Below are 16,239 nucleotides of genomic sequence, written 5' to 3' on the forward strand. Positions count from 1 at the left end.
TTAAATAATTGTAATCTGCCTAAAAACTTATTAACTAAAAATAACTCGTTCTAATTCTTACCTGTAAAAAGAAAGAAGATCAAAACCATTATCATGGTATAACCAAAGTACAGAATTGTACTTGCTGTTCCTGTGATTTGCAGTTTTGAAAAGAAGTAGTGTATTGCATATATTAAGAAATAAACTGCAGTAAAGCCACTGGTAAGGAATGAACGCCATTGCCAATGATAATCCTGGGTAGAAAAGAAAAAAATGAAAGATCAAGAATTACTTTCCAATTAATAGATAACATGTAGAAGAATAAAGTTATAAAGCAAACACAGCTAAGTGAAATAGCGCCCCAAGCCTAATTTTTGCTATTGGTTCCAGTCTCTTTCTCACACTGAACTTTGCCAATTTCCCTCCTCACTAAAGATGCTGAGAAGCACCCTCTAGCTTTGATGGAACTACTTAAAGACTGGCTAAAAATGTGTAGAAAAATCTTAAACAGTTTATGAATAATGAAGCATTAGGCTATATTTTAAAATGTATGTTTCCCAAAAAGAAAAGAAATATACCAAGAGCTTAGTTACATAATTCAAAATTAGTATTAATTCTAGTCTAGTCATCTCTATATTAGGAAGAAGATTATCCTCAAAAAAAACCTGGTTGAAACCCATTTTTAGTTATTACTAACAATTTATATAAGGTAGGTTTTTAAATACAGCTTCTCTTACTTTTACATAAAGTGGCTTACAGCTTAGCAGGAGATCTTCTAAAAGATACTTCACTATCTTACCCTTTGGAATATATAAAATATATATATATATTTCAAAAGCACACCAAGATTAGAAAATCCTAAAGAATCCACACACGAAAACTACTACAACTAATAAATGAATTCAGCAAAGTTGCAGGGTACAAGATCAACATGAAAATCAGTGTTTTCATATACTGACAATGAACGATGCAGAAAAGGAAGTTTAAAAAATTATTCCATTAACAGCAGCATCCAAAAGAAAAAAATACCTAGGAATAAATTTAACCAAGGAGGTGAAAGACTTGTACACTGAAAACTACAAAACACTGCTAAAAAAAAATTAAAGATGATTTAAATAAATGGAAAGCCATCTGTTTTCACGGATTAGAATTGCTAAGATGGCAACACTCTCCAAAGCAACCTACAGATTCAATGCAATCCCTATCAAAATTCCAACAACCTTCTCAGCAAAAATGAAAAAGCCAACCCTCAGAGTCATATGAAATTGCAAAGGGCCCTAAAGAGCCAAAATAATCTTCAAAAAGAAGAACAAGGTTGGAAGACTTACCCTTCCCAATTTCAAAACTTAATACGAAGCCATGGTAATCAAAACAGTGTGGTGTTGGCATAAAAACAGCATATATACCACTGGAACAGAATTGAGACTCCAGAAATAAACCCACACATCTATGGGCCAATGTGTTTTCAACAAGGTTGCCAAGGCCATTTAATGAGGAAAGAATAATTTCTTCAACAAAAGGTGCTGGGAAAACTGGATAGCCACATGCAATAGAATGAAGTTGGACCCCTAACTAATACCACATACAAAAATTAATTCAAAATGGATCAATGACCTAAAACTATACACTTGGAAGAAAACATGGGGGTAAATCTTCATGACCTTGGATTTAAGCAATGAATTCTTAGAAACAAAAGAAAAAAACAGATAAATCAGACCCTCAAAGTTAAAAGTTTGGTGCAAAAGACATCATTAAGAAAGTGAAAAGACAGCCTACAGAATGGGAGAAAAAATTTACAAATCATATATCTGATAAAGGTCTAGTATCCAGAATATAGAAAGAACTCTAACAATTAAACAAAAAGATAAACAACCCAACTTACAAATGGGCAAAGGAATTAGACATTTCACCAAACAAGATACCCAAGAAAATATGCTCATCATCACTAGTCATTGGGGAAATGAAAATCAAAACCACAATGAGATACCACTTCACACCTTCTAGGATGGCTATAGTTTAAAAACCCAGAAAATAGCAGGTATTGGCAAGGATGTAGAGAAACTGGAACACTTGTGCATTGCTAGTAGGAATGTAAAATGGTGCAGCCACTGTGGAAAAAACAGTTTGATGGTTCCTCAAAAAGTTAAACAAAGAATTACCATATGACTCAGCAATACCACTCCAACATATATACCCCAAAGAACTGGAAACAGGTACCCAAATAAATATTCGTACACAAATGTTCATAGCAGCACTATTCACAATAACCAAAAGGTGGAAACAAGCCTAATGTCCATCAATGAATGAATGAATAAACAAACTGGAGTACATCTATCTATGCAATGGAATATTACTCGGCTATAAAAAGGAATGAAGCACTGATACATGCTACAGTGTGATGAACCTTAAAACATTCTGCTAAGTGAAGGAAGCCAGACACAAAAGGTCACACATAATGTATGATTCCATTTACATGAAATATCCAGAACGGATAAATCTGCAGAGACAGAAGCAGATTGGTGGTTGCCAGGGTCTGAAGGGGAGAGAAGAACGGGAAGTAACTACTTAATGGGTATGGGATTTTATTTAGGGTTGATGAAAATATTTTGAGACAGAGACAGTGGGTGCACAACACTGTATATGTAGTAAATGCCACTCAACTGTTCACTTTAAAATGGTTGATTTCATGTTATGTGAACTTAACCTCAATTTTTAAAAAAGCATCTCAAGTTTAACAAAGTCAGATTTTATCTCCTGTATAGAAAACAACTACAAAAGAATGATTTAACACAATCTAAACCTTTAAAAGTCACCTAAGGACACCAACACACATCACCATGTTGCCAAGTATATAACTCATAACAATGTAATCTCTGAAATGTTTTAATAAATTTTTCTACTTAAAATGTTTATTTTCACTAAATTTTCAGTCTACAAGTGTCTGTATCACAAAAAAAGAATATTAATTTTAAAGTCAGACAGTTAAAGAATAAAAATTCAGCAAAATGTGTTATTCTCAGGAAATTAACATTTTAAAGTTAAGCTCTAAATAAATAAATATACTGAATTAGGATACTATCTTAATTCAATCTTAAAGAAGGCTACATTCGATTTAGGAATACAGGTCAATTTCTACCTTAATAACACATATTTACAGAAATTACTTCAATTACTGTTAAGTCCCCTACATATGAACCTTCAAGTTGAGAACTTTCAAAGATGCGAACATGCATCTGGTTCCACCAAGGAACCAGCACCTGTGCCATCAGCGTCAGGCGTGAGTGAAACTGCAGCTTGCCCTCCGTCTCCTATTGCTGACGATCCTTCAGCTCTACCATCTCCCACCTCCTCTCCCTCCTCCAGTCAGTAACGCTTCTTGCCTGTTCACTCGATGCCAGTCCTTGTACCCCAATTGTTGTACCATACTACTGTACTTTTCAAGGTACTGTACTGTAAGATTAAAAATGATTTATTTTTTCTGTTTGTTTTCTATGTATTATTTGTGTGAAAAGTATTATAAACCTATTACAGTACAGTACTATACAGCCGACTGTGTTAGTTGGGTACCTAGGCTAACTTTGTTGGACTTATGAACAAACTGGACTTATGAACGTGCTCTTGGAACAAAACTCGTTCGTATGTAGGGGTCTTACTGTAATAGTATTCAAAGTGGCCTTATGCCAAAATTATAAATACTGTCCACAAATTAACGTAATTGAATATTGCTAATACATACCTCTGCACATAGGTGGAAATAGCAAAGAAGTATAGTTGCTTCAGAACAGGTAATAACCAAAATGATAAACACCAGGAACAGGAAGCCAAACATGTAATACATCTGGTGTGACCTATAATCAAACATGTCAAGATGAAGCTATAAATATTTTCTCTTTGACACAGAAAATAACACAATCTTCTTCTCATTTTTCTTGAACTGAAAATGTTTGCTTTTTCTCCCAACTAATCAAAGACAAATTCTCGTAGATTTAGACAGTGATGGGGCGGGGGTGGGGCAAGGGGAGGAAGGATGCAGCAGTGCTATTGGACTCTGCCTTCCTGTTCAGGGAGAACCTGAAACTCTTATTTATTCAAATATGCTTAGCCCATCTGTCTACTGGTGAGTCAGACAAATTTGATAAAAAAATTAATGTGAAGACAGAGCCAAACTAAGAAAAGGTTACATTTGGTACATATTGTTTCTTATCATATATGATAAAAATCAGTTGAATTTGGAAAAAACACTGTCAGGAATGAAAGACAAGTTCTAATCACTGAAAAGCTCCAATTTAGTTCTGACAATGCTACCTGGAACCTTGGTACTTTCTGTAACATATGTCAATGCGATCAAATAAGGATCATAATATACTGCAATGTACACACCCTAACAGTGATGCTCAAAATTGCCACTATGTGCTTTCCCATTCGAACAAGAAATCAGAGAGTGAAGGGATCTTGGGATAAGAAACGACTTTGTAATTCTTTCCCCCCCCTTTGGCTGTGCCATGCGGCTTGTGGGATCTTAGTTCCCCGGACCCTCAGCAGTGAAAGTGCAGAGTCCTAACCACTGGACCACCAGGGAATGCCCAAGAAGCGACTTCGAAGGCTGTCTAGCTCAACCCTTCCTCCAATGCTGGCTTGAATCCCCTCTATCAAGAGCTCAGAGCATCTTCTCTGAAGCACTACAGATGACTTATTAAAGAGCACAGGTTTGGAGAGATTTAGGTTAATTTTCTGTCATACAGAAAATGTAGCTGTGTGACACAGGCAAATTACTTAACCTCCAAAATCTCATTTTCACCTCTGTAAAGTGGGATAATACCCACCTTACAGAGGTCTGAGAATTAAGTAAGAGTAAGAAATAATAAGCCCTTATTAATAATAACTTATCACAATTATTCTTTCTCACACTGAAAAGATAAAATAACCTTTTGTCTCTTAAGATTTCTGATAATTGGAGAATGGCTTACATTTATAAGGTATAAATAGTAATCCATATAAACAAAAAGAGAAAGCTAGTACTACATATAATGGGAATGGGAATAAGAGGACTTGACTTAGTCCTCAGCTTACCAAATACTATTCAGAATGAAGAAAAGCTGTATAAAGATGCACCCAAAGGGCAAAATCCCTCCCATGATAATACCAGGTAACGGCTTTGTGTAGAAGGACTGTTCAGGAATTTGACGTGGAATCTGATTGGTTCGAACTGGGTGTTCAATGGCCTTCAGAAAAAAACAAAAGAAAGGATTCATAATTATATATCTATAATCTAGTACAGAGAGGAAAAAATTCTTCTCTGTACTAGATTATTTGCCTGCTTTTTCTCAGCTTCCATGCTGACACGAATGGCGATACAAGTCTACCTGAGTCATCCAAGTGACATTTGTATTTAGAAGCAACAAACCAGATACCATCAGGTACAATATTCAGTCTGTCTTCTGGAACAAGCCACCACTGTTTCCAGCAGTGATCCAATGACTAATGGCTTTAGACAAAGTAAGAAACACACAGGAGGAGATAATACAGTACTCAGAAAATAGTACTTAATAAAAAGGTAGAGTTAGGTTTTTCCTTTTAATTACATACTTGCTGTAAGAAATCAGCTGGTTCTGAAACTGTGGTCAATGTATTTTTTTTGGAGATGGACAATGTCATCTTTATTAAAATTGCTCAATTTTACTAAGACTTAAGAACACGAAGAAGATAATGAATGGCTCTATGAAGCTTTATAATCCTAAGTTATTGGTGATGTTCTCAATTATTCTCCCTTTCGTACACATTACATGGTAGTATAAAAACAAATGGAACCTAGAGTACCTAAACATAGTTACATAAGAGGAAAAAAGAGTACATATGTAGAAATTCATTTCCTTGCAAAAAAGTTCAAAAACATACTTCTATAGTTTTTGTGATGACATATCAAAATTTAAAACTTGATATTCTCATTGAGATTATACTCCTGTGGACTACATTATTTTACATGTAGGTATATGTGTATATAGGCAGAGAACCATTAAATCGTTCTTCAATTTTTATATTTTTAGAATTTTAAGTACTTATTTAATCTATGTAATTAAAAAAAAATTTCAAACCATATCAGTTTACTACTTATGCTATATAGATTTTAAGTCATAAATTAAACAAAATGCCAAAGAACTGAAAAATCTTTTAGTAGCCTGGCATGGTAGGTGCAGTGGAGACTCTGAAGTCTCTTAAAAGTCAAAGTAGATAAGTTTCTTCCAGGGTTTTTCCAGGTCCCCTCACAAAGTGTACTACACTACGTAATTTCTCTTAACCTTTTGGAGATACTTTCAGAGGAGAGCAAAGATAGTGAAGTGGAGTTAGAGGAGGACACTGAAGAATTCTCATTTTCCTCTTAGCCTGAGGGTAGAAAGGGGGCAGCAGAGGTGGAGACTGAAAGACTGAGGGACTGAGACTTGATTATAATATTTCTTAAAATCAAATATTAGCAGGTAAGCATATAAAATTTATTCCAAAGCTACATATTAAAAAAATTGCTACTCTTACTGTATAGTCACTTTTGTTACAGCTTCACTTCCTAACCCATACTCAGTTTTACCCAGTTTACTTAGTTAAGTAATATAGATTAGAAACACTTATGGCTAAGAAAAAAATGCATGTACTTTTTAGGTTAAAAAAAAGTAATAATTTATTTTTAATGTAATACATTCAAATTTTTCATTAGTTTAAATTAGCATTTCACTTCCTATTAATCCATTTTAGTTTCCATTTCCATTTACTTACAAAACTTTGACATCTAAGTTTACATCCATAACCTCTCTCTACCACACTCTTCTGAATACTATTTTAAGAATGACTGCAATCAAACTAGGAAGTCATCAATTTTCTATGAAATCCAGATCCCACAGGACTAGTTTGTATCTTTTAGATACCTATGTCTTTTAAGGTGGCATATGCTAATTTCCACAGTTGAGATTCATTCGAATAAGTTAACACCTATAAACTTACATTCTTCTTAAAACCAAAGTATGCACCAATAAATGTTAGAGGCACAGATATGCAGAACCAAAGAGCCAATATGGCAACCAACGTCCCAAAAGGAATAGCTGCTGAAGATCCTTCTCCCCAGAGAATCAGATTCATTATAAAGAAGTCAGCAAACACGATCCTGAAAGACACAATAGGTTTTTGGGTAAAACCTGAGGTGGAAGCAAAATGATATAGTAGCAATCATATGTAGTTAATATCACGATTTCTGTGTTATACACAAGGAAAGTGGAACTGCTGAGTCATAGGGTATGTGAATTTAAAATTTTAGTAGAAACTGCCAAATTGCTCTTCAGATTGGTTTTGCCTGACTTAAACTCCTAACAGCAGCTTATGAAATCTACCTCTTTCCATATTTTCATCATGCTTGGGATTGTTAACTTTGTTGTTTTAACTTGCATTTCCTATTGACAACTGCAGCTGAGCATCCTTTTGTTTGTTGGCTTTCTAGGTTTTACCTTTGGTGACTTGCTGGTTATATTCACTGCTCATTTTTCATTTGGGTCGCAGGGCTTTTGCAAAGTCACATATGTGAGTTATTTATATACTCCAGCAAATAACTCCTTGTTAAATACCTTTCTCCTAGTTTATGACTTTTAAGAACCCAAACATATGAATGTGTGTACTTCGTCCCTTTCAGTCATTCTTCTATGAGTACATTTTTAAAACATGGCTGTAATAATAGTATAATCACATCTGTATACCCCCCCCACACAGTTTTTAATGTTATCAAAGTGATCAATTTTTTCCTTTACCTTTTGTGTAAATTAAGAAAGCCTTTCCTAACCCGGGCTCGTAAAAATACTCTTCTAAATTTTTGTCTAATTGTTACACCAGTTACATTTAGGTTTTAATCCACCTGGAACTGATTTCATGTGTGTGAGGTAAGAAGAGAATTTTTCTCCCTTCATGTGGACAATCAACTGTCCCAGCATCATTTTACATTGTTCCTTTGGTTCGTGATGCCACGTCTAGCATGCTTCTGTGTATACATGGTCTACTTCTGTGTTCTCTGTCCTGGCAGCCACAGGACCTCTCCAAATGCCTTTGCAATACTTGGTCTTCTCATCAGGTAACATGGTGAATTTGTATGTATCTCTAACAAGCTTTGTAGACTTGTCATATGGACTGTCCCTATTTTGAGAAGTTACTTCAGGTGTTGCAAAGTTTTTCTTTTGCTAATACTCCTGTGAATACAGTCTTTTGCCCACACAACTACCACTACCACTAAGATGTTTCACTTGCTACTGGTGGTACTCATCATCTTGAAATATTAGCTGATATCTAGCCATTCTGCCAAACTCTTTTACTAATTCTACAAGTTTATAGCTCAAATTTGTTTATGTTCTCTGTATACAAATTATGTCACCAATAAATAATAATATAATCTCCACCTTTCTTTTTGTTTCATGTCTTAATGTAACTAGAACTTAAATAACTGAAGCCCTAAAAGTGATTTATGAAAATGTCTCTAGTGTTTCATCATTAAATGATGTTGGTTTTGAATTAGAGATAAGATTTTTATTAATAGAAGGGAGCATTTCTCTCTCCATTAAATTCTTTTTAAATCTGAAAACAATCTTTAATATTATCAAATGCCATTTTGCTGTGCCTACTGCAATAATTATATGCAGGTGCTTATTTATAAAAAAAATTTTATGAATTGATTTCATATTATCAAATGATTCTTCTTTTCCTAGATGAACACCAATTCCCTTTGCCCTGGGGACTTGGGTTCTTGGCTCTTCTCCTTCTCTCTACTTACCTCATCATCCCCTGGTGAACACCTGTTTTTAAGGGTGGGATGAAGATGATAAATCAGAGAAGGTTTGATCAGAGATGTAAAAAACTAGCATAGGATAATTTCTGTGAAGGCAAAAAAGGAAGGAGTTTCAAGGAAAAGGTATTCCAATGTTACACAATGTAAAGAGGTAAAGACAGGGAAAATGGTTTCTAGATTTGAAAATGGGAACATCTTTGGTAACCTTAGAGAGAAGTTCACTAAAGTGATGCGGGAAAAAGATTATGTGGGTTTACAATGTAAATATATGCTAAGAAAATCAGAGTAAGGGAGTATAGACTATTTTTTCAAGGCATTTTGTTGAAAATTGAAAAGAAATAAAGACAGTAGACTAGAAGATGCTTATAGGAAGCTCTTTTTAGAATATGGGAAACGTAGGCATATTTGTAGGAAGAGATGAAACACATGACCAGAACACAGAGAAAGAGAGAAATGGATTATGTCAGAGATTGGGGGGATGTTTGAAAGGCAAGATTCCAAAGGAAATTGTGGCTGACAGTCTTGGTAAGGAGCGGCACTTCTTCAACTGACAGCAGAGGGAAAGAAGACAAAGGATATGGCTTGAGGAAAGCATAAAAATCTGAATAGAACATGAATGGCTGAGAGGCATGTGAATCTTCAATGGAGGTGAAAATCTTGAGACTATTTAACCCAATCATGTATAAAAATGCCAGCTATTCTTTCATTTCTGGCCTGCAAATGGAACAGTCCTGGCTTCAAGATTTAACCCTTGGCCTACTTTATTGCTGCTGATTATTCAGAGGCCAGTTCTTGCCCTCCATTAATCTGTGAGCGGAGGATAAACTGGGTTCTATTTCTAGGACCAGACACACATCAGATACTTGATATCAGAAGCTATCTTCCAAAGCACCACAGATGTTCTGTTTTTTTATGTTGGTGGTTGTTTTTTTCATTTTTGGTATACGTTACTCTAATCTAATTAATGGAATACGCTTAAAAGTAGATATACTTATGATAAAAATCCAAAAATGTATGCCTGCCTGAACGATCTTCAGGTGAGGATTCATTTTCTGTGATTAGGTCAAAAACTTTATATGCAGCCTTACATGACAATATGTCAGACTAAGAAACAGACTTAAGAAAAGGAATAAAAAAAAATTAAAAAAAATAAAAAAAGAAAAGAAAAGGAATATAAAAATTTCTCATGTCTAAAGGTACCCTTTCCAGATAAGACATGTAGTTGCCATTCTGCAAATGTTTATTAAATATTCACTTTTTAAAAATTAAATTCATTTTCTTGGGTACATAGAGACAGAAAAGATTAGACTTACAGGACAGAAATTCTGGGAACTAAAATATGACTATGTCAAGCAAGTTATTATTGAAAAATTCACTTACCCAGGACAAAGAAATGATGTTAATAAAACGTTTGTTTTCCACTTCTCACCTCCAAAAGCTGTAGAAGAAAACAAAAGTGGCATTAACATAAAGACTTTTCTTCAAAGCAAACCAAATATCCATACCTCAGGTCTGGTATTGGACAAATTAACAGACAGCACTGGGTGCCTATTCCTAGAAAATGACACTAGCAAATGTCCTAATACTCCCTAATCAAATGATCCAAATCAGAGATGCACATCACAGGACTGTCCTGGATAAGTCCCGCTCTCAAGACTGTTTCAGCATAAAATAAATCTAGTGTCAAAGGAAAGTCATCCAAACCAGTTTTTCTTTTCTAATCTTTTTTTTTAACTTCAAAACAAAACAAACCCTTAAGTTCTAACCCAGTTTTAATTAATGGGACTAGATGGAAAAAGGGTGCACTGCAGATTCTCATTTATCTTGAGGTCAGTTTCAGAATTTGTTATAAAACTAGGAACCCTCAAGCCTGACATGCAACACACTTCAATGTCCAGAGTAGGTCTGAGTCTCCAGGATGCCTCCAGCACTGTAGTTTCAGGTAGGCCGTGGGTGGCGGTGGGGAGATCAGTGTGTAGGATCAGGTGACCAAGAAGAGTAGAAGGGTTACAGCCACTTGACAGAACAAATTTACTTGCAAACTTTTTACTCTCCTTTGCCCCTCTCTAATTTTTTTCCCCACTTTATTTTATTTTATTTTTTTATAAATTTATTTATTTTTTATTTTATTTTATTTATTTTTGGCTGCGTTGGGTCTTCGTTGCTGCGCGCGGGGGCTACTCTTCGTTGCGGTGTGCGGGCTACTCATTGCGGTGGCGTCTCTTGTTGCAGAGCGTGGGCTCTAGGCGCGGGCTTCAGCAGTTGTGGATCGCGGGCTCTAGAGTGCAGGCTCAGTAGTTGTGGCGCACGGGCTTAGTTGCTCCGCGGCATGTGGGATCTTCCCGGACCAGGGCTTGAACCCGTGTCCCCTGCATTGGCAGGCAGATTCTTAACCACTGCGCCACCAGGGAAGCCCTCCCCACTTTAAAAAAACAATTAAAAACTTAAGTCTCTAGACTAAAAAAAAAAAAATGAAAATACTCCTCTGCTCCTAGTTTAAAAGTTGGAGATAAAACTAGCTGAGATCTGAAAACCGCTCTGATTTTTAAAAAAAGTTTTAACAATTTATAAGCAAGTTTAAGTACCTCTTGCCCTAAAAGAAAACAACAAATTATATATATATGATTTGAATTCACAGCATTACTGATAGGCTATTGTGAAATTATGAATTTTGGGTTTAATACAACTCTACTCAAAATCCTAATATATTTTTTGAAACATTAAAAATGCTTCTATAAAATGAAGCATGTTTTGACTAGGGCCACGTGACAGTGTCTCAGAATGTTCTGCCTGATTAATATGCTACTTAATCTGCAGCTAGGAGAAATGAAGGACGGAGAGAAGATGAAGGGGAGGCGTGTCTGTCGGGCAGAGAGCACGGATCAGAGCTCAAGCAGAGGGAACAGCATGTGGGAAGGCAGGTGCAGAGGGTGACTGAGGAACTCAAAGGAAGCCAGCGCACAGCAACAGTGAGAACGGGGGAGCAGGCAGGGGTCCAAGCGTACCTCATATGTGATAAAATACATCTGACCACCCTAATCCTAGGTCTGTTAGTAAAGAATGAAAGAAAAAGAGAACTCTGACAAAATTCACAGAAATTAAACACACTCACACACACATACATGAATATAGAACTTCACATACTCTATGCATCTAGCAAAGTCTAACATTTCTATTTGGGGTTGAGTCTAGCCAACCACACCTTAAGGCCACCTATGTAACCCTACTGTGTTTTAGGGTTATTCCCTAAACCTTATGCCTATCAGAAGACCTTGGACAACCCTAGCCCTGCGTCAGCACCTCCCTGGCATTTAAATTCACAGATTACCTATGGGACCGTCTCTACGGGACGACAGGATTCCTGAGCAGGACCCTGGCAAAGCTGCTTTCTAAGTCATCTAATCATATCCCCATCCTTACTCTGTGGCTCTGATCCTTTTTTTCACTGAACTTTATTTTACTTCTGGAAAGCAAGAATACAAGAGAGTGCAACAAATCATGCTACAAAAGTAACTCACTTCAGGGCTCTTTAAAACAGTGAGATCTTAATTTACTTTAAGTACAGTTTACTTTTATAAATATTAAATTGACATAAGTATGACCTCTCTCATATAAGGTATTCCCGTATATACTTGTTTTTTAAAATTTATTTTATTTATTTTTGGCTGCACTGGGTCTTCATTGCTGCGCGCGGGCTTTCTCTACTTGCGGTGAGTGGGCTTCTCACTGCAGTGGCTTCTCTTATTGCAGAGCACGGGCTCTAGGCGCGCAGGGTCAGTAGTTGTGGCGCACGGGCTTAGCTGCTCTGCGGCATGTGGGATCTTCCCGGACCAGGGCTTGAACCTGTGTCCCCTGCACTGGCAGGCGGATTCTTAACCACTTGCGCCACCAGGGAAGCCCTATACTACTTGTTTTAATGAATACATCAGTGATACTCACTAGTACACTTTTTCCTTTATTAGTCTAAATATGTTTCTATGAATGTAGCAAATCTAAGTTGTTCAGCCAAACCTGTGATGTCAAAACTTAAGAAGGAGAGATGGAATGATGGATAAGCAGCACCCAAATTTGTTTAACCCACTGTTTAAGCATGTTTGAACGAGCAAATCTAGGGACAGTCATCCACTTCACAAGCTTCATTAAATAAGGATACACACCTATAACACATATTGTTTAAAGAGCATCAACTACCAGACACAAAGGCTCAGACAACTGATGTAGCAGGTTAGACTCCTGATCTGAACACCCAGCAGGGTGGCTTTTACTTACACTTATAGAATCTGGCAGCGACATAGCCTGCAGGAGTGCCCAGCAGCACCCATAAGACCACAGCACAAGTCATCAGTGCTCCTCTGTTGGCAGGTGACAAAAATCCCAGGCAAGCAAAAACTAAAAAATAAAGTTATGAATTTTATTATGGTCTCCTTTGAAGTGACAGAAGACCCCTCTCATTTTTTAAACAATAAACGAAATACAACTTCATGAAAATACGCTCTCTTACCAGGCAACCACACTGAAACTTCATAATATTTAAGGCACTGTATCTATAGGATCACACATAAAGTAAGCTCCAATTTGGAAGTTTCCTGTCAGGGTCCATTAAGACCCCACCTTTCCTGTTATCAGCAGAGGCTCACTGGATGCTCATGAGTGCTTTCAGCTCTTCTGAGATTCAAGTACAGCTTTTAAAATTAATATCAATAAAAAATATTCCCACTATAAAATATTCTCACTTTTTGTTCCTTTTAAAAACAATACTGAGTCCTCTGGGGTGAAAAAAACCTTATAACAGTAAAACATAAAGAGATAAGACAGAATCTAATCAAAGAACAAAACAGGGGAAAAATGATTTCATAGTACTATTCGCTTTGTGAACACAAGTTACTGAAGGGCTTGGTCAATGACTTGGGAAATTCTGGTTCCTACCCTTATTCAGCTAGTTCGTTTTATTTGTTCTTCCCTATATAACCCTCCCAACTAATAAGAAAAGAAGTACTATCTTATATTTATAGCAATTCCCAGCTTTAAACTGCAAGTCAGAAGTTATGGTTTTCTCAGAAAGAAATCCAAGAACAGATGCAGGTGGCTTTCTAATCCCAGGAGCACCAAAGTTCCCAGTGTTTCCCCTGTGTGCACACAGCCAAGCACACACCATTGCACACCCTCTGATCAGCACCAACTGAAGAGGAGAAACTCACGATCGATGACAGGAAACCAGACAGGGTAACTTTAGACGGTCTACTGGAATTTCAGCTAAGGTGCACCCCCCACCCCCAATTCCTCCCAGGCCTGAGAAATGGATTGTTCTGAAGCAAAACAGTCCATATTCGAGCAGTGAAGGGAAACAAACCCTATCATTTTCTAACCTAGGCTCTCTGAAACGTTCCTTCCTTACAAGTTCACTTTCTAGCTGACCCCAACAAAGATCGGAGAGGGGCAGAAGGCAGCTCTCAATAAAATTTTAAAGCAGAATTTCACCCTCAAGCATCCATTCTGCTCTAACACCACCTCAGCTCTCTGGGGATTCCGTGCAATCGCATGACTGTGTCCAAACCTCTTTCATGACTCGTTTTCCCAACGTATCCTCTTCAGTGTAATATACTTACAAATGCTAGCCTCACCCATCACACCGGCATCTCCTTATCTAAGTTGTTAGTAGATAAATATGTTCTAGTTAGTCTTCAAACTGAGCCGAAAGGTGCAAATCAGTAAACCCCAAACTTATTCAGGTGCCAGACATCTGGCATCGATAATTCTCTTCCCAAACATTTATGTGGTTAATTGCATCATAAAAACTTAGAACAATTTTACTAGCAGAAAATGATTATAGTATTAGGCATTTAATATGCAATCAAACATAAGAACAAATGTTTGCTAAAAAAATTATTGAAAGGTCAGTGGTTTCTGAATTCTTTTAGTAACATTCATGTGTTACTGTTCATCAGTAGCATGCAACAATAAAGGAAACATGGGGAAATGAATGCATAATTCAGAAAATTCTTTTCATAAACATTTTTTTCTCTTGTAACTAGGAAAACTGAAAGACCATGGCATTAATATATTTCCAGAGAATAGTCTCAGAGCCACTCCTGCAGCTGATGAATACCTCTAAGGGATTTCTATTTTTAAAAAAAGAGAAGAAAAAGATTGTCCTAATTGACAAAACCTTAATAAAATTTCTGAAGATTTTCAGGTGGCACAAGGAAGAGAGACTTTTTGTGTAGGAAGATCCTTCCTGAACATTGCTAGAGAAAGAAAGAGGTCTTGCTTCCTAAATCCTGCCAAGGTGGAAAGGTGTACAAAGAGCTTCCTGTCCCATCCCCTTCTCCTTTCTCTCTCAGTGGAAGCCAAGAAATCTTACGCTCTGGTGGGACAGGAGAGTCAACCTGTGTGACCCTGCTGCCAGGCCGCCCAGACTCAGACTCAGATGGTCTTTGAGGATCTAGTCATCTGCAGCTCCAGTGCCCCCACAACAAAGGCCTGGTCTCTATGCAGCTGTGAGGGAGACATGAAGAGTCAATTTCTGGCACAGCTAACCTTGCCCCAGGTCACTTACGGCCAAAGCACACAGATTCTGAGAACCAAAAGGACTCTCAGAAACAACCGAGCCTAGCCACAACTTAGGAAAACTGGATTTCAAATAATTATTTAGAGAAAGTAATTTTTACTTTGTAATTTTCACTGAACACTTACACAGAGTCACGAAAGTCATAATTAAAATCTGTGTCCCTGATCCCAGGAAGACTGACAGCAGCATCCCTTTTCTTGGAGGACGGAATATATCACCATGAACTAGCTTCCAGCCAAATTCTTCCTGGGCATCCTCCTAAAAAGGGAATAAAATCGTTTAAGTGCCATGTGGTATCACCAAGAAAACTAGACAGTTTGTTCACTGTTGAATATGCGGATATGGAAATTTTTTAAAAAACCTTACAAATGTTAATATTTATTTCAGTTTTGAAGTATAAAGCTTGACTCATGGAGCTTTATAGCTTTCTTGAATTATTTGGAAAGGAATGTTGTGTGTTAAGGTCTATAAATATAGTTACTGAGAAACTTTAAAAAGAAACACAAAGATAATGTGATACCTAGTTCTAGTCTAATAAGTCAAGCTTTATGATCCAATTTGATGGCGATTTTAAGTCATACTCTATAGTCTTCTTAACCTACACTTACTAATCTCCAAAACAAGCAAATGGTATTAGGTCTCATAGCTACTTTGCTTGTATAGTAGGCTTGGCTGTGAAAATATTAATAAGCTTGTGTCACCAGCCCAAACTGCTCCCCTATCTCCAGACACACATACACACCTGCCTAATCAACAGCTCCACTGGGTTGTTTAATGGACACCTTGAACAGAATTATCCACAGTGGAACTGATTCTCTCTCCCCGCCTCTACCTGCTCTACCTGCACTCTCCCTCAGTAGATAAAAGCTCTATCCTTCCAGTT

General features: G+C 36.9%; 1 protein-coding gene across 1 annotated transcript in view; it reads right to left on the reverse strand.

Moving 5' to 3' along the window:
• TM9SF2 (transmembrane 9 superfamily member 2) overlaps positions 1-16,239 on the reverse strand; it is a 56,985-nt gene that overhangs the window by 4,296 nt on the left and 36,450 nt on the right. The window contains exons 10-16 of the mRNA XM_061171257.1: positions 15,482-15,614; positions 13,058-13,177; positions 10,169-10,226; positions 6,970-7,129; positions 5,050-5,201; positions 3,716-3,827; positions 62-233 (exon numbers count right to left, since the gene is read on the reverse strand). Coding sequence (XP_061027240.1) covers positions 62-233; positions 3,716-3,827; positions 5,050-5,201; positions 6,970-7,129; positions 10,169-10,226; positions 13,058-13,177; positions 15,482-15,614 — 907 coding nt within the window. The remainder of the gene's footprint in view (positions 1-61; positions 234-3,715; positions 3,828-5,049; positions 5,202-6,969; positions 7,130-10,168; positions 10,227-13,057; positions 13,178-15,481; positions 15,615-16,239) is intronic.

Source organism: Eubalaena glacialis, chromosome 16, assembly GCF_028564815.1.
Source record: "Eubalaena glacialis isolate mEubGla1 chromosome 16, mEubGla1.1.hap2.+ XY, whole genome shotgun sequence".
In the NCBI taxonomy this organism is placed as follows: domain Eukaryota; kingdom Metazoa; phylum Chordata; class Mammalia; order Artiodactyla; family Balaenidae; genus Eubalaena; species Eubalaena glacialis.